Source organism: Pyxicephalus adspersus, chromosome 8 (genome assembly GCF_032062135.1).
Source record: "Pyxicephalus adspersus chromosome 8, UCB_Pads_2.0, whole genome shotgun sequence".
Classification (NCBI taxonomy): Eukaryota; Metazoa; Chordata; class Amphibia; order Anura; family Pyxicephalidae; genus Pyxicephalus; species Pyxicephalus adspersus.
The window spans coordinates 28980422-28999519 of NC_092865.1; the positions used below are offsets into that span (position 1 = coordinate 28980422).

The window sequence follows — 19098 nt, forward strand, 5'->3', positions numbered from 1 at the left end:
CTCCAATATCTCTTTCCTGCACTGTAACCAAATCCTCACCTCTTGATCCTGTAATTGGCACACATCCTTTCTTAGAGAGCTGTATGCAGAGCCTGAGGTCAAATTACATTCAGCATATTGTATGAAATATTGAATTTCCAGCATGCCTTTAGTACAGCTCTGATTATATACGTGAATGGTCACATTTTATGGGGCTGCTGGTTAGATTGTAATTAGTTTTATTTATTTACGAAGACCTTTCTGCTTGGTGCTTAGCTTCTGCAGCTGCAATGCTATGAACATTATAGAACTGGGTATTATATTGCAATAAATGTGCTGGAACACACAAGATGTATGTAGGAGACCTGAAGGGAATTTTTAGCGTTGTATTGATGACAATCTGACTGTGCTAGTAGGTGTAAGAAGGAGATGATGGAGTATGTATGAGATTAGCCTGATTGACTGCTTTGTACCTCATCAGGTGGTAAAAAAGTGGCAGAGTTACAATCAATTTTCAATCATATTTCCTATTAAATCTGTTCAATATTAGGGAGGGCAAAGTGGTAAAATGTTCAGGATTCCCAGAATGACTTTTGGGAAATATTGATCACTTGCCAAATTAAGTATATAACTATTAGGCCTTGTTCACACCTTGGCTCTTTATAAGCTTTTGAGCTGCCAGGCAAACACCAAGGTGTAAAATGAAATGGCTGTTTGTTTGGTTATGCTTTAAAAAATCACCCCCAAGTTTTATTTCTCACTTTTAGCCCATGTTCACTCACTATGAAAATTATTCAATATGCTTATCAAATGTACAATAAAACTTGTACTTTCAAAACTATAGCCAGTCTGAACAAAGCCTGCATATAGGTAGAAACAAGAACCTACTTGAAGTTTTAACCTCTTTACCCACTAAACTCAGAATAAATAAATAAAATAAAGTTTCATCCCACATTTCATGTACTACATAGGAAATTCTAATCTACTTTGCTTTAGTCCATATTGTAATAATTATATACCTGTATGTATACATTGGGTAAAGATGTGTTAAAGTGTATCTATAATATATTTCTGTATACAGTTAGATCCATAACAATTTTGACAGACAACTTTTTTCTAATTTTGGTTCTGTACATTACCACAATTAATTTGAAATGAAACAACTCAGATGCACTTGAACTGCAGACTTTCAGCTTTAATTCAGTGATCAGAAGAAGGAATGAGTTGAAGCATCCAAAGCTGTTTTGGCCCGTTTTGAAGCTGTACAGGACTTTTGGCTAGGTTAGTGACTGGGGATGAAACCTGGCTCCACATCTATGATCGTGAAACCAAAAAACAGTCAAGAAAATAGCACCACAGTTGGTCCCCGCTGCTGAAGAACTTCCAAACCCAGGAAACGGCCAAAAAAGTCATGTGGTCCATTTTGTGGGACAAAGACGGTATTCTGTTGGTGGACTACCTACCTCAGGGCTCTAGTATCCCCGGACAGTATTATGCTAACCTCTTGGACCAGCTAAAGGAGGCAATTAAGATGAAACTTTGTGGAAAGTTGACCAAAGGGATGCTTTTTTTTGCAGGACAATGCACCTGCGCACACGTCCAACATTGTGGCTGCCAAATTGAACACCCTGGGTCCACCATCCCCCTACTCATCTGACTTGGCCCCTTCGGACTATTATCTGTTCCTGGATTTGAAGAAACACCAGAAGGGGCAACATTTTGAGGACATTTCTGACGTCAAAGATGCTGGTTTGTAGCCCAACCAAAGCACTTTTATTTGAACAGTGTAGAAAGCTGCAACTACGCTGTACCAAGTGCATTAGTCTCAGGGGGGAATATGTTGAATAAATGTGTTATTTCATAACTCTGGCTCTCTTCTTTCTGGGCAAAGCCAGGAACTTCTCAGCACCCCCTTGTGTGTGTGTGTGTGTGTGTGTGTATATGTATATGTATATATATATATGTATATGTGTGTGTATATATATATATATATATGTGTGTGTATGTTAATTAGATATCTTACTCTTTTGGAACGACCATAATGTTAAAAAAAAAATGCAAACAAACAGAAGCAGATTATGCGTTTTTAAATTGGTTACAGAAGATAGGCAGTGTGATAGATTATCTTTGCAAATGACTAATGATCCTTTCTATCACTCATTAATAATATTATACATGTAAGACATTACTTTCAGCATCATTCACAGTCATCCTTCATTATCTGCTACAGTTCCACAACTCAGCCCTACCAATAAATGCGCTACACTGACTTTATTACAGCGGATCAGACATCTTGTACTCCAGCTTTTCAAGCTCCAGGCTGTTTATGGGATATGATATAACTCTATCATAAAAAAAGAATTTAAAGTGACATCTTCCCACACAAAATATCTATCATGGAATACATTGCTGGTATATTTAGAAAAAGAAAACATATTTAATCCAATGTATTGTTAGGTTACATCTTCTATTTGTGGAACTGGCATTTCCATTTACATGAATATTCTCTTTAGGGTTTATGTAAAGCCTCGCTGTTGTCTTGGTAAAAAAGAATATAAATCTTAAAGGCTCAGAAATGTTTTTTTTTTTTTTTACATGGGGCAACCTTTGAAAAAGCTTCCAGATGTCAGAGAACCCCTGGTATAATTACTATATCCACAGCTCACAGAATATTAGTGTGGTGATCATTAAGAAGGCTGCCACCCTTACAGATAGCCAAAACGATCATTGGTGCCACTTATTAAAAAGTTTAGCATTCTCCTCCACTTTTTCTTTGAGAATAATGATCAACTGGACAGAGAGAGGGGAGAATCCCATTAGGGACACAAGTTACAATACCAATGAAAGAAAAATGTAATTCTTACTTAATATATCCAAAAAATATATATATGTAAATAACTCAAATGGAGTTCAACTGCAGACTTTCAGCTTTAATTCAGTGGGTTGAACAAATAGATTGCATACAAATGTAAGGAACTAAAGCCTTTTTTTTACACAATCAGTTAATTTCAAGGGCTCAAAAGTAATTGGACAATTGACTCAAAGACTATTTCATGGGCTGTTGTGGGCAATTCCTTTGTTATGTCGTTATCAATTAAGCAGATAAAAGGCTTTAAGTTGATTTGAGGGGGGTGCTTGTATGTGGAAGATTTTACTATGAACAGACAACATGCCGTCAAAGGAACTACAGTTTAGTACATCATGAGAAAGAAACAAAGCACTGGTGAACTCGGCAACGCCAAAAGACCTGGACGTCCACAGAAGACAACCGTGGTTGATGATTGCAGAATCCTTTCCATGGTGAAGAGAACCCTTCACAACAGCCAACCATGTGAACAACACTCTCCAGGAAGTAGGCTTATCGATATGCATGCAAGGTGGAAGTCACTCATAAGCCTCAAGAATAGAAAGGGTAGATTGGATTTAGCTAAAAAAACATCTAAAAGAGCCAGCACAGTTCTGGAAAAACGTTGTATGGACAGATGAAACGAAGATCAACCTTTACCAGAATGATGGCAATAAAAAAGTATGAAGAAGGCGTGGAACAGCTCATGATCCAAAGCATACCACATCATCTGTAAAACATGGCAGAGACCTTTACCTTGATAACCTTAAAAAAAACTTGGATCTTTTTATCTTTTGGAAGTATGGCAGCTGAAATATATTTATTCTTAGAGTGAATAGGTCTATTTATAAAGCAGCAATCCATTCCACTGTTTTTGTAATAAAAACTAATTGCAGCATATTTATAAAACATTGCTGTGCTCTTTGTAAATTGGGTTTGTGCTTTGGTTTATTTGGAACTCTAAAATGAAATCCTATTTATTCTATTGAATTCTAGAAAAAAATGTAAGGGCACCGGATGGGAACCTTAAAACAGGTTATGTGGCAGTGCTTTCCTCTTATCAAACACTTTACAGTGAACCTAATACTGGACGCTTCAAGCTCCACCTTGCTCTGTGATTTAAAAATTAATAATGGGTCCTAGGTAACTTGGTAAATTTGATCACCAGGCCTTGGTGGCATCATTTGGAATTTAAATGATGCTGCTTGGATAAGTTGCTCCTAAAACTAATCTAATAATCTGTGAGTTGGACACACAGAGTGCACATTACGGTCACATTCATACTAACATTACATTCATAATATTCTGTGCATGAGCAGCAACTGAGATCAACGGAAATTTGGATGATTCTTTGAACAATATATTCCGTTTGTTTTGATGTTTCAGTAAGAACAAGGTGTCACCAATTCTCCTTTGAAAAAGCGGCCTCTGATGCTGTGAAAAGCGTGAGTCTTCAAACTCAACAACTTGTACAGATTATATGTCGAGCAAAATTGGTTTGATCAGGAGCCTGGGGAAGTGACAGTGTGCTGTATATAGCTTGTTCATACTTAACCCAAACATTATAAAGTTTCATGGAATCATGATTTTTTTTTTTTTTAAGGGTTTTAAAATTTGTAAATCATGAATGTAAAAATTAAGATTTTAATATTATTTTGAATATAGTAGTTTTTTTTCTGTGTCTTTAGAAAATCCTTGTTGTTTTGCTATATATTAATTTGGTGTTAATAAATTTGGTGTTTTGCTATATATAATACATTAGTTTAGGTATTTAATAAGAGACTATATATTAAATTGACTGCCTTGTGCTTCTACTGCTTTATAACTAATTGAAATCCTTTCTAAGATTGTAATAAATTCTGTTTTCAGGACTGAAGAATCTCTATTGTCCAAAGGCCTTGTAAGTTCACATTTAAACTTAGAGTAGATGACTGACAGATGCAACCATGGCACATATTCATAAGCTGTGTATTTCTAGGATTTGTTGGAACACAGCCTGCTGAGAGTGGACAATGAAAGTCTCCATGAAGAGCTGCTAGACATAAAAGCATTTGGCCAGGTTATACAGGTGAGTGAGTTCCTAGAGTCAACTTAACATCAAATACAATGTTGATGTTCAGCGCTGCATAAAATGTTGGCACTATATAAATCCTGTTTATTAATAATTATAATATTAATGTACATATGATCACAGTAGTTTTGGCAATACATTTTTTTCTGAGCTGGCCATCACCATCCTTGGTGGTATCATCCAGTGTTCTGGATTAGGAGGTTGGCACAGGGATGATATAGCAAATGCCAGTCTTGGTGCCTTTACAGTAAATGTTATGGTCTTGACTGTGCGTATTGTTATCCAATTTATCCATCTATTGCTGATCACTGTGACTTACCAGATAGGAGATCACTGGAGGAGGGGGAAATTTTTTATGTAAACTCATTCTTTCAGCATGCATTTTAAGGCATAGCCTCAGAACTGACTACATGTAGTAGACTTTTAAAACTTAGCTGCTTAGTGTCAGTAAAATTAACACCACATCTGAACCCATTTATTACCTATTCACTGTTAATTGTAATGCTTTTGAACTGCTGGTGCAACTGACACCACAATTTAGCTGTCGCTGACAACTGATATCTCGACACAGATGAGAAGTCTTATTAGGTGGCTTCTGACCCTGTGATCACAATGATAACCAATCACTTTGCCCGGCAATCGCTGCCATCTCTATTTTTTGTGTCCCTCCCAATCTGTGTTTACCAACATATACAGGTGGTGAAACAAATATATTCTACTGATTACTACTGTGTAAAAAAAAATAGTTAAACATTTGATCACAGAAAAATGTAATCCATATTATCAATATGCTGTTGTGTGGTTTCAATAAAAAAAAGGCTTTTTATGGGGCAATTACCCAATATGCACCACACATCAGAGAGGTCAGGAAAGACATTGGATATCTGTAAGTAGTATGTACATTTCTTGCTTTTACATTTTTTTCTAAAAATGTGATTTTATTAATAAATATGAATAAATTATTTTGTCCTATGTCTAGCTGCCTTCAAAGTGCCAACATACATGTTCTTTTTTTGACAGCGTTCTGTGTTGTAATATTTAAAGTTGTTTATTAGATGCATTTTCTTAACAATAACTGAATAACTGACACTGAGCTCAGGCAATACTAGAAGGGAAAAACACCATCAGCACAATACTCCATTTATTAGCCATGCTGCTGTCTTATGACCCAAGAGCTTTGAGCTGCTTAGAAACTAAAGAGACACAGGTGTGGCAGGGATGGTAAGCGGAAAGGATCTAACACTTTTTTGCTTTAATCAAAAAGTTAAACATTTTTAGGGAACCAATTATACATTTTTTTCACAAATATTTTATACATATGAAATTCTCTGCAGACATTTATAGTTTTATATTTGAAACCTTGTAGCAAAACCGTGGTATTCCTATTGAGTTGGTGGTAGAGTCTGTATAAAGAGCTTAGCAGGAAACAAAATTTTACATTGATCAAACGTGGACTATTATCAAGCATTTATATAAATTACTTCCTCAATGACTTTGCAGATGGCACCTGGCATTGCAGGAAATTATTTTTATTCTGCTAGGAGTCTGTAATCCATTCATGTTGTACTTGCACTGAATCAGTGTTTCTGTCTTCTCCATTAGGATTTAGTGAAGGTGGTGACATTGTGCCCTATTGAACATCTGGTGAGTCGGAGAAGCTGACTTAGGTGAAAATTGTATATTGTCTGCTGTAAGAATACAACCTCATTATCTCCAGTGTAATCTCTGGATCTTTCTTTTAGAGGAAGAAAGGTCTTTCAATGTTACAGCTGGTGATTGACAAGCTCTGTGTGGAAGGGAAATATAGGTTATTCAGGTAAGGGTATGACTAACTATATACTGTTGTTTCATGACTTAGAGCCACTTGTTATCAAAGGGCAAGGAATATCCAATACTCATACGTTTGTTCAAAAAAAATCCAATCAAACATTGTTTAGCGACATTTACACAGCACTTAGTAGTATTCTGTAATAAAAATAAAATGAAGGTTTTGTAACTGTCTATGAGACAGCTGAAGAAGGTAAATGAAAATAAGCAATGCGACCATACCACTACTGCAAAGAAAAAGCACAGACTTATAAAGCACAACCAGTGCCAGTTTCAGGACTCTAGAGTCCAGTCGCATGACCTGCTCTACCCCTATCACAGAGCTCCTTCTACTCTGTTGAGCAAAAAGAACTTCGCCCTGATCCTTTGCTGACTGTATGGTCACTGTATCAGTCCTTTGAATGGGTGGCAGTTGTGTGCATTGAAAAATGTTTGCTATCTCCCTGATATTAATCTTTTACCAAAATGTCAGGTATCATGCCTTTCTATTCAGCATTTGTCGGAAGTAAATCCCATTCCCTTTGTATATTTACCAGTATAGTCTATTGAAAATTAACAGAATAACGGTTGTGGCAGATTAGACTTTATAAAGTCTCCAGCCAACTAACAAGCTGCTTTGCACTTTAGGTGTTTGCTGAAGACAAGCAATCATTCAGGTGTGGAGGGATACGTCATACACAACATTAAGAATCAGATAGACTTCGCACTGAAGGTGAGATTGTGTTCAATCAGCTGATCTATTTCAGGCATAGATGGTGATATTATGAGTCATGAAGTTAAAGAGAAATAAAGAAAAACTTCTCCGTAGACTGTGTTTTTGCTCCCTGATACTCATCAATAAGCACACCAACATATTTTACCAACTGACATTTTTACTTTGGCTATACACAATTCCTGTTCAGGAATAAACATTTCTAAGGCCTCCATACACTACAAAGCATTTAGGTAGGAAGTGAGAGGTAAATTTACTGTAAGACAGTTGTCCATTCAGTTATATGGTCTATCTCTTTTTTACCCGACCCACAACTTTGACCTTAGATGACTATAACACACAAAGGAATGGCTGTGCTTGCCATAATAATTCTAAAGTAATGCATTTGCTCTTGTGATTTATTAAATCCTGCTGTGCTGTATACCTGCCTAGTGTTTTGAAAGAGAAAACATATGTCAGAGTTCACAAATCTGCAGCCTCAGTGCATCACCTGTACTCTCTGCTTAGATGGCTAATGAATCTCAAATCAAGTGATGGCATCTTTAATGAAGAAGAAACTTGTTATAAAAAAAATATAGGATATGCTACTGCAGATCTTTGTGCTTGTACCCCTGGCTTTAATTTTTTCTTGATTACTGACCTGGGAGAATCGGCAGTCAAATTAATTGTAATGTTTACTTTTGGATTATTAGACTGATACCCCAAACAAGTGGTTCCTAGGGACTCGACTGACCCCTCTTCTGCATATGGTGCTTTCGCTTCAAGAAGGAGCAGAAACTGATTTACTTCAAAATTCTGACAGGTTGGTTAAATTCAATTTTAAAATACCATATATCATGTAAATGACATGTCAATAAAAATTGGAGTTAATCTTTTGCTGTTTTTCCCTCATACTCCCAATAACATGCTAATATTTTTCACTCCTTACTTTTAATATCATCATTGGATCTCTGTGGTTCACTTTGCAATGCAGGATCTTGAGAGGTGCACTGAGACAAGGTGCCGTAATGGGTTTGGAAACGACAGCGCTGGGCCCCTGAGTTTCTATTTACAATGCAGGCAGAATATGGCTGGTGGGCAAACCCTTCCAACTGGCCATAATTTGCCTGCATTGCAGCACTTAGAAGCAATAGAAGCAATAGAAGCAATAGAAGCACAGGGGCCCATCACTGTTGTTCCTAAACACATCACTTCACCTTGTTCTAGTGCTCCTCTCAAGAGCCCTGAACTCTGGTGTAAGCAATGATTCCTGTGAGGAGCTATGAAAATGACCCCTTCAGGGGTCACTGATATTCTATTGCACATTCTTAGTGAGACTGCATTTTCATACCACTTGCACTAGGTACAGCTGACATGGTGTTTTGAGCTTCCTCAAAAAAATGACATTCATCTTTTAAATACTTTTGAGGCATAATAAATATAAAAATGCAGTAACCCAGAGGAATCAGATGATGTAGGTGCCCATAGATAAACTGAAAAAAAGCTGTGTGTGTGTTTACTACTAAAAAAATGTTTTTTGTTGCAAAATCTAAAGCCCTGCTTCCATGACTAAAGCAGAACACCCTCCAAACATTACAAATATCTGGAAAGTCATAATTGGTGCTACTGTTAATTATAAACACATGAAAATATTAAACCTTTTTTCAGTCTATAACATCTTGGCTTCCATGATCTGCAACAGTAAAGAAGTGTACACATTGCAGCGTGACACCCATCTATCCACCGGAAGGTACCACTTAAATTCACAGTCCTGTTTCATGAAAAAAAAAATAAAAAACTTTTCAGATGTGTCAGAGATTAGACATACATTATCCAGGAGAAGTGAATTTTAAAAAGCAGTCACCTGCCTGGATTAAAAGGATCATTATTGTGCACACAGGTTGTTTATTTGTATGCTGGGCACGTTTTATAGCTCCATGATGGTATTGTGTAAGTACAAAAGTTTAGCTTTACAGGTAGATCTTCCTCCTGTTTGTAAGGTTTGAAGTAAAAGGGTTATGTTTAAAAAAAAAAAAAAAAAAAAAAAAAAAAAACATTCTGTAACTTGTGTTTTCCCATACAGAATTATGGCTTCCCTCAACCTTCTGAGGTACCTGGTTATTAAAGATGATGAATTCAGTAATGAAGTAAGTAATATTATTGTACAGTACTAGCAGCCTGTCATACATATTGAAAGGATTGGTGTAGATTTAAGAAAAAAAAAAGTATGTTAAGTGCAAATGAATCAGATGTAGTCTGCCCCTGGTTTTATTAATCTTTATTTCTTACCCAAGCAATGGCATCCTGCAATGTGGGATGATTTCATGGTTAATAGGTTCACAGCACCAGTACTCATCTATAGGCTGTGTCTGTACACTGAACCTCAACCTGAATAGGGTCTACTAATGGCTGGCTCAGGGAATGAATACCATCTTCAGTCAGTCCCTGTCAGTGTGTTGAGTAGTTCATGTGCCTAGTTGCCACATTCTTAGGCTTTAGTACTTGCTGATTTTATGACCCAAACAAATCAAGCCCTGGAGTTGATTTAAAGGGAGGGAGGGGATTTTGCTGTGAACAGACAACATGCGGTCAAAGGAGCTCTCCATGCAGGTGAAACAAGCCATCCTTCAGCTGCAAAAACAGAAAAAAATCATCTTAGAAATTGCTACAATATTAGGAGTGGCAAAATCTACAGTTTGGTACATCATAAGAAAGAAACAAAGCACTGGTGAACTCGGCAACGCAAAAAGACCTGGCCATCCACGGAAGACAACAGTGTTGGATGATTGCAGAATCATTTCCATGGTGAAGAGAAACCCCTTCACAACAGCCAACCACGTGAACAACACTCTCTGGGAGGTAGGTGTATCAATATCCAAGTCTACCATAAAGAGAAGACTGCATGAAAGTAAATACAGAGGGTGCACTGCAAGGTGCAAGCCATTCATAACCCCCAAGAATAGAAAGGCTAGATTGGACTTTGCTCAAAAACATCTAAAAAAGCCAGCACAGATCTGGAAAAACAAACATTGTATGGACAGATGAAACCAAGGTCAACCTTTACCAGAATGATGGCAGGAAAAAAGTATGGAGAAGGCGTGGAACAGCTCATGATCCAAAGCATACCACATCATCTGTAAAACATGGCGGAGGCAGTGTGATGGCTTGGGCGTGTATGGCTGCCAGTGGCACTGGGACACTAGTGTTTATCCATGATGTGACACAGGACCGAAGCAGCCGATTCTGAGGTGTTCAGAGACGTACTGTCTGCTCAAATCCAGCTAAATGCAGTCACATTGATTGGGAGGCGTTTCATAATACAGATGGACAATGACCCAAAACATACAGCCAAAGGAACCCAGGAGTTTAATAAAGCAAAGAAGTGGAATATTCCTAAATGGCCAAGTCAGTCACCTGATCTGAACCCAATTGAGCATGCATTTCACTTGTTGAAGACTAAACTTCGGACAGAAAGGCCCACAAACAAACAGCAACTGAAAGCTGCTGCAGTAAAGGCCTGGCAGAGCATTAAAAAGGAGGAAACCCAGCATCTGGTGATGTCCATGAGTTCAAGACTACAGGCTGTCATTGCCAGCAAAGGGTTTTCAACCAAGTATTAGAAATTAACATTTCATTTTCAGCTTTTTAATTAGTCCAATTATTTTTGAGCCCCTGAAATGAAGTTATGGTGTTAAAAAAAAAAAAGGCTTTAGTTCCTCACATTTTTATGCAATCTTTTTGTTCAACCCACTGAAAGCTGAACGTCTGCAGATCAACTACATCTGAGTTTTCATTTAAAATTAATTGTGGTAATGTACAAAACCAAAATTAGAAAAAAGTTGTCTGTCCAAATATTTATGGACCTAACTGTATACAGCTCAGCATAGAATCCTAACATGTCAAAGTGCTGGGATGAACACATACATGATACATATATGCAGTAGATATGACATCAATTAAGGTGACTTAAGTTTCTTAACCTGAATAAACATGGAGGCATTTTGTGAGGGCGCTTGCATCTGCATTCTGCTTTATAAAGCCTGTACATACCTGAAGAAGCTAAACTTGCAAATGGTAAGTAAAAAAAAAAAAAAATCAAGTAAAAAAAAAAGTAAGCTCCCCACCACCAAACATCATAATCTCATTCTGGTTCTGCTGCTGGCAATACCCAGAAGTGTTCATAAATGTCTCCACTATTAAATATACTGATGTGAATTTATGTTTAATCAACTCATTCTTATTGATTGCTTTCTTTATATTCTTGTAACTGAACAGACTGGAGTATGGACAGAACTACATAAAATTGAACTGCAATTTCTAAAGCCTCTTCACACTGGACTTAATATGTCCAGAGCGCATTATGAAGCAGAAATAAAAAGCACAAATGAGAAAAAGAAAGGTGAGAACCAAGACAGCTTTTCATTTCCATGTATTGTCGTACATTTATTTTCTTTTTCTGTGAATAAAAAATATTAATTTTTTTTAAAGACATTTTCATACACACATTTACTAATATTGGTGGTCTAACACAAAGAATATTGTACCTTAAAATACAGAAAGCTTCAGGCTGGTGATAACTGGATTTCATTGGGGTGTCCATAGAGAGGGGTGGGGTTGAGCCATTGTCTTGTGCAACTATCGTATATAAATTAATTTTATTGCCTTTAGCCATTGTACAGCATGACTTGGGAGCTATTCAGATGTCTTGCACACAAATGATTAACCAAAGTAACACACTGACAAGAGAGCATGAGCTCATCAGTTTGTTGTTTCTCTACCTACCTCTTGCAGTTGCCAGTCACCTTAATGTCCTGTCTTTGAGAAATCCTCCTACTGCTGCAAGTGCTGATGTAATGACATCAGTGTTGCCTGCTATAGGGGGATGCCACTTTTGGACCCCTTCCATCCTACTTACACTACTAAACTTCACCCTAATATACTGAAGTGATGAGGGGAATTTTCTGTTTCCCCAAAAGACACTTGCGCAATATGCTTCATCATGACCTTTTCTTTTGACACCTCTGACTGCTGTAAATATTTTGACTTCTGGTTAATGTTCTGTGTTACAGGGCCACATTCTAAGACAGTTTGTTCTGTAACCGCTGGTGGGACCAAGTTACCTGACATGACTCCTGAAATGCAGCTTCAGGTATACGGTTTTGTTTTTTGTAGACCTCTAGCTGTGTGCAGTTGCCTGGTTATGAACCACGTTCTAGATTCTGCTCTGTGATGTTGTAGTGTCATTGTGCTTATCTAAACAACATTAACGGTTTTTGACATTTTAGGTTCTACAGTCAGCTATTTTCACATTTGATTTAATGGAAAGTGTCCTAGCAAGAGTTGAAGAGCTCATTGAAGTGAAACTAAAATCTGCGCCCGAGGAGAAAATTGGGTCAAGCAAATATGTTTAGCTTGTTCTGTTCTTTATTTATCTTCAACTTTTAGGCAATAAAATTTTTATAAGATGAAGATTTTGCTGATTTTCACTATACTTGTTTAAGTTTTGGAAACTGTTTTACATTAAATATGCTTTGTTATATAAGGTTCATTTAGAGTCTGCAAAAACTTGCAAAACTTCTTTCTTGACAAAGTGTACACTTGTGAGGCTGTTCACATGAAAATAAAAAATTTAATATTAAATATCTAATGCCACATAATTGCAGCATAGGCTGCGGAAAGACATATTTTCTATTGTGCATTTACTGTACAGCTAGATAAGGTAAATGTAGTATTGACCCCTGGATAAACTAACATGTATTGTTGTAAACAGCTACTAAATAAAATAAACACACATTTAAACAAATTCTATGCAGTTTCAACAGGTATTGATGCATTTTTGATGAGCTGTAGCATCACATCTGGTCAAGTTTTTTCCACACTGGGCTGTTTTCCACAATATGCATCTTAGCCTGTAGAAGCTTGTCCAATATGTTTTCAATGTGAGGTTTGCATGTGGCCTGCAAAGTCATAAAAAATTAGAATTGTACTAAGTGCAATGCCTTTAGGTGCATAAAGAGCGCCTAAGGTTTATGTTCTTAATCCCATTCCTTCCATAGTTTACAAATAAATATGTACTGTATATCTTCATGTGTCCCTATAACATTATTAGCTTATCTTGGTCCCACGTTATTAAACACCTTTTGTGTACCTCTAATTTACCATGATGGTGCTTCGTTTAGGAACCCATCTTTTATTTATATTGTATTTTCCGGTTCCTGTATATGAATGGATTGGAGGATATTTGTATTGCTTTAGTTTAGCTTAAACCTCTCTGAATAAATGGCATTTTTGTAATTACTTTTCTATTTTATAAGTACTATCATTAATACCTGGTGAACCTGCCATGAAGGTCTTATTCATACAAGTAACCTGTAAAAGATTGACAACACTCTCTTATTTCTCAAGGTTTTGTTTAGTGTTGTCATTTTAAAAGACTAACAAAATAGACTATGACACTGCTTATAATAGCAATCTGCAGTGTTGTCACATTCAAGAAATCTGAGATGCAAAATAAGTGAGGAATTTTTAATGGCATCTATTTACAATACAATAGCATTAGCAAATTAAGTGCCATTCATTTAGGGCTAAGATCTGCTTATAAGTACTGCATATAGAAATAGCAGACAGACTATACCACATGCTAACATCTGGCAGTCTGACACCTTTATCTGTGAGGGAAAATGCTGCTTAGGACTGGAGGAGGTTTTAACATGGTCACATGACAAGCTGCAATACTGTTAAAGGAGTCAAAAAAACTGACTGGTTCCTTGTACCAAAATTCATCATTCATCCGAATGTTAGTGACTAGTTACATGCTGGAGGCTACTGGGGCTAAAGGTAACCTGTTTAAAGCAGTTGCAGTCTGATTGAATCTATACAGGCAGTGCATGTGATACATAAAATATACACTTTATTTTAAATTATGTCATTTCCGAAAATATTATGAGTACAACATATCATAAAATACAACATACTTACCTTGGCCACTGTTAACATGCTTTTAACAGCATCTGCGCTATTGTGCGCAGGAATAATCCGCAAATTACTTCCAAGGAATCTGCAGGCATATAAAAAAAAGGCAAATGCAAGGCTCTATTAAATAGGTGGATCATCAGACGTAAGAAATTCAGAAAGCATTGAACCTAAATGTAGAGAATTGTTAGTGTTCTGTATCACCAAAGGTATTGAGAGAATAGAGAAGAGGTCACAGTTGGCGTAACTGTGGGCAAATACTGTGATGGGTCTAGCTGCTTGTACACCTGCTTTTGCAGAACATACAAGTTGATGAACAATGTCTGCATATGACTATACACGTGTATGTTAATAAAATGTAGATAGATAAGATACTGTGTATGAGTTCCTGTAGACTAATATAGTTAAAATAATACCCACATATCTACTTCATAATTATCAACAAATCCACACATACTATAAATAAATGCAATGAAAATAAATATCTATACCTCAGTTGAATTCTGAACATTAGGTCCTTTTCTTCTAGTCCATGAAGAGCTGCCACTATTACTAGGAAACTGTTTCGATGCACAGAGATAAATTGCTGTATCATATCATGTACTGCTTCAATGGGTGTATTGAACAGCTCCTCAGCATTTGCTAACAAGAAGGCAATCCCTTAACACAATTACAAAATTAAAGATATCATCTAAATATGCTTTTACGTAACACCAGGTAAAGAAAATCAAAGAAAAATTCCATAATCACATCATTGTTTGCACTGTGTACCATTTAGGTTTTTAACAAACTTGATTTGGAAAATAATGGTTTCTTTTATAGTAAGTTTATGAATACCATTGTTACTCTCTTTAGGAGGGAAAGATTAATGGAAGAGAACTACACAGTACACACAATCCTCATCTTTCTCACTAAAATCTCAGGTTTACAATCTAGAGAAAGTGGCGGTGGTGCTTCATTGCTAATATTTGCAAACTACAATATTTAAAAAACATTTTTAGGCCTTAAGAGATGCAAAAAATGTAATTTTAAGGTCCACATTATTAGAATCTGTTGGTAGGGCATAAGATTAAATTAAACATATTTTCTTTGTTTTTCCAGCAAAACAATGATTATTAACTGTTTTATAAACCATATCTTTACAAAATGCCTTAAAATATTTTGGATTTATGTGTTCATCTCAATATTTGTAATTTACTTGCATAAATTACTGTGAAACATTTTATACACAAAGCTGCAGAAATACTATTAATGTTATTGCAATTTTACTAGAATGTCAGCTCAGAGGGAACAAAATGATAAGTTATCTTTGAGTAACATATCAAAGCAATGTTTCAATTCACTGCTGAAACTAGATTGTTATGAACAGCCTTTATGTATATAACTACCAGGCCTGGCTGCGTTAGCGTAAAACAGAATGCTTGAACAAAATCTTGACAAAAAGTAGTTATGATGGATCGACCCACTTCCTTTTTACTGAATCACAGATACAGACTTGTGTTTTTTGTATTACAGTAATATTAAGGAGATAAATATATATATGTCCCAAAGCATTCCTTCATCCACCACTGTCATTACCAAAGTATATTGGTGGTTGGCCTACAACAATATAAGGAAGAATACTAGTAACATTTTTTTCCACTTTAGCTACAGTTGTTAGGAACTAATTTTGTATTACTCCGGTTTGTTGATCAAAGGTATGATAAGATTTTTTAAAATTCCAACTTTGGGTAAAAAAAAAAATTTTGTAATTTTTTGTGATATGAAATTTGTGATCTATAGTTACTCGACATTGCTCTTACATGGCAGAAAACTCCAGCACCCAACCCCCCCCCAACCTACACATATATCACTGGGTGTAGAGAAAAAAAAGCATACAGGCAAATTTGCTCGCAATCCACTTTTACCAAAGATACAAAGCCCTGATGAGGGAAGAATGTTGCAACTCCTGAAAAGCTTTGGATTTACCATTTTTAAATGGTATTAATGGAATTAAATACATTTTGTTCTGGATTTTATGACCAGTGATGTGGCTGTTGTACTATCTTTATATTCAAGTAATGAATGATAGTTTTTGCACCATTAAACAAAGTAAATGTGAAGACCTATGTTCTAAATTTATAACAGAACTTTTTAATTGTGAGCATAACAAATCCAGACTGTTTTTAAATCATCAATTATGTGGAAGGAGGGACCCCCAAAGCAAAAAAAGACCTGTAGATGAAGAAAGAGAAGCTCTGCATGGATACCCACCTCAGACGCAGTCTGTTACTTACCAGAGAGAGGAAAAATGATAGACCCACTTTGCACAGATTCTGAAAAACGCACTTTATGCTGTTGGCTTTGTAAGGATGTTGCAACCTCATGATCCTGAAACTAGAACCATGTGCTATTATGTCAGTAAAATAAATATTTATCCATCTAACAGAATTTTTTTACAGAGAGAATACACTTTCATAAGTGAAGCTGGGTGATTTCCAGCAAACCTGGAAAGGATCTGGTCAGGATTAAAAACATTTGCTAGCCAATTATGTTGAAGAAATCTATTCCAGGTTTGCTGGATCACCCAGCTTCACTGATGAAAGTGTTTTCTCTCCAGCCTTGGAGAGCTTTAATAAATCTATAAAATGCCAGTCTGTCCAACCTGCTGTATGGTAACCAACCTGAAAACCATTAAAACTGTCTCCCACCTTATTGCTTTGTTAAATAATCGTAATTTGATACTCTTTTTAAATGTACGCTGAACCTTTGACTTCGAAAAAAGTATATTAAAAATGTTTTATAAGTATAGGTATGTTAAAAATATTTTCTTTTATTCTAAATGTCCTCTGAAAAAATAAAAAAATTAAAGAAATAAAAAGCCAATCTGCAAACATATCCCTGAGGAGTAGATTTAGCTGTACACTCTCCGCTATACAATGTTAGTCCATATTGTGTCCTGTATTTTAAGGACCTATTACAAAATGGGTAAGTCACAGTGTAAAGCACGTGTCCTAATGGCTGACAGGTAAAGTAACTGGATTTTTCTTACTTCTTTTATTTCTCACTCCTATTCACTTTAAGGCTGGGTATACATGGTCAGTTTTAAAAACGCATGTAAATGTTCCTGTGTTTATATGCACTTTTACTAGCTTTTTAAAGCTTGCCTTTAAACTTCTGGAAAATTCCTATGCTGCGTTTATGTTTCAAGCATTTATAAACGCACGAAAACATCCACATTGAAATTAATGGACGCATTCACCTGCATTAACCCCACGTTTTAATTTTTAAAACGTTTCAAGGAGCGTTATCGAATTTCAAACGTGGGCTTTTAATGCCTCAGTAAACGCTGGGAAAAAAAGTTTATGTAGACTAAGCCTAAGGCTATGTACACATATGCAAAAATTATCGTTAGAAAAGGACTGATTAACGATTATTTTGATTATTATTAATCACCAATAATGTACATCACCAATAATGTACACACACTAGATTTGATCATTTGAACGATGCAGGAAAGTGACGTGTACCAGAGAAAGTGTTCCTCAGAATCATCCACGATCACTGAACGACCGTACACACAATAAATAGCGAATGATCGTCGCCCAATCAGATTAGCCGTTCGTTTCCATCGACATTCCCCAATTATCGTGGTTGTTGTGCCCTTTTTTTAATAAAGATTATTGGACGATCGGTAAAATATTAATTATTGCACGTATGTACGTAGCCTAAGTGTTCAGGGATATTTTTTAATATAAAAAAAAAAAAAAATACATTTGGGTATGAATTGCTGATAAATTTCAATGTGAATAAATGAATTTGAATATCAAACATCATATTCAAACGCATCTCAAAAGGACATGCTTTGTCAAAGCAGGTCTGAGCTGCCATGTGCATTGCTCAGTGAAAGTCAGTAGGATGATAATCTGCGTTTAAGGTACATTCTAAGGCAACATTGAATGCAGGAAAATGAGGACACCTAGAAATGCACCAATGGTTTGGGAGTCTTTAATGCAGCAGTGAGCTAAGCACATAACTGCTTTATAATTATTATGAATTACTTTAATGCAATGCTGCTGCTTGAATGAATTCCTAATGTGTAATTTGCGATTTTTCTTTTTTATGAAAAAAGATTGTTTTCTTGCTCCCCTAAATAAATACCTCACTGAAACTTGCAGATATTGCCTAACAATGATTCAAAGGAGTGATAACCTGAGACGTTTTGAGTTCCCATCAGCATTAGTATTGTAGTGTTTTATGGATCTAGGGTCTTATCACCGTGCATTTAATTTGGTCCCCATGCCTTGTAACCATATTGCTTTTAATTAGGATTGGATGTAATAGTGTCTAGCAGCACTCAACAATACCTTCAATTTGTTACTCATGATCACTGTAGTGCTCCAGATTTCAGTCTTCTTTATACTTTGTGCGGCCATTTTCTTCAGAATTCTTAACTAGGTGGACACAGATATGTACAAAGGTAAAAGTAATATAAGCTAAGCAAATACTATGAACCATACCAAATGAGCATTGCAAACATTAACTCTTGTACACAGGCAAATGAATGAAAGATTGAAATGTCAGAAAAAGATTACAGTGGCCCTCCAAAATGATTTCTCCACTAGGACATTCATGAGGCCTACTTAGGCTCGTCGGCATATTGTTTAAAAGAGAGTGGTTATCAATTGGTCTTTCTAATGGTTGTTAGAATAAAAATATATTTGGTCTCGCTGT

General features: G+C 36.1%; 2 protein-coding genes across 2 annotated transcripts in view; one reads left to right on the forward strand and one right to left on the reverse strand.

The window, feature by feature from the left end:
• Positions 1 to 12882, forward strand: part of GLMN (glomulin, FKBP associated protein) — a 34545-nt gene extending 21663 nt beyond the window's left edge. The window contains exons 10-19 of the mRNA XM_072419885.1: positions 4694 to 4724; positions 4803 to 4892; positions 6498 to 6539; positions 6638 to 6711; positions 7350 to 7434; positions 8127 to 8236; positions 9497 to 9560; positions 11689 to 11812; positions 12483 to 12562; positions 12699 to 12882. Of these exons, the coding sequence (XP_072275986.1) occupies positions 4694 to 4724; positions 4803 to 4892; positions 6498 to 6539; positions 6638 to 6711; positions 7350 to 7434; positions 8127 to 8236; positions 9497 to 9560; positions 11689 to 11812; positions 12483 to 12562; positions 12699 to 12824 (826 nt within the window). The 3' untranslated portion in view covers positions 12825 to 12882. The remainder of the gene's footprint in view (positions 1 to 4693; positions 4725 to 4802; positions 4893 to 6497; positions 6540 to 6637; positions 6712 to 7349; positions 7435 to 8126; positions 8237 to 9496; positions 9561 to 11688; positions 11813 to 12482; positions 12563 to 12698) is intronic.
• A 152-nt stretch (positions 12883 to 13034) lies between these two features.
• On the reverse strand, positions 13035 to 18813 carry C8H1orf146 (chromosome 8 C1orf146 homolog). The gene is made up of 5 exons (XM_072419886.1): positions 18732 to 18813; positions 16662 to 16755; positions 14877 to 15045; positions 14392 to 14470; positions 13035 to 13370 (listed from the first exon to the last, which is right to left on the reverse strand). Exons 1-5 carry the CDS (start codon positions 18798 to 18800, stop codon positions 13266 to 13268), a joined length of 516 nt encoding a protein of 171 aa, XP_072275987.1. The 5' UTR covers positions 18801 to 18813; the 3' UTR covers positions 13035 to 13265.
• Positions 18814 to 19098: the final 285 nt, after the last annotated feature.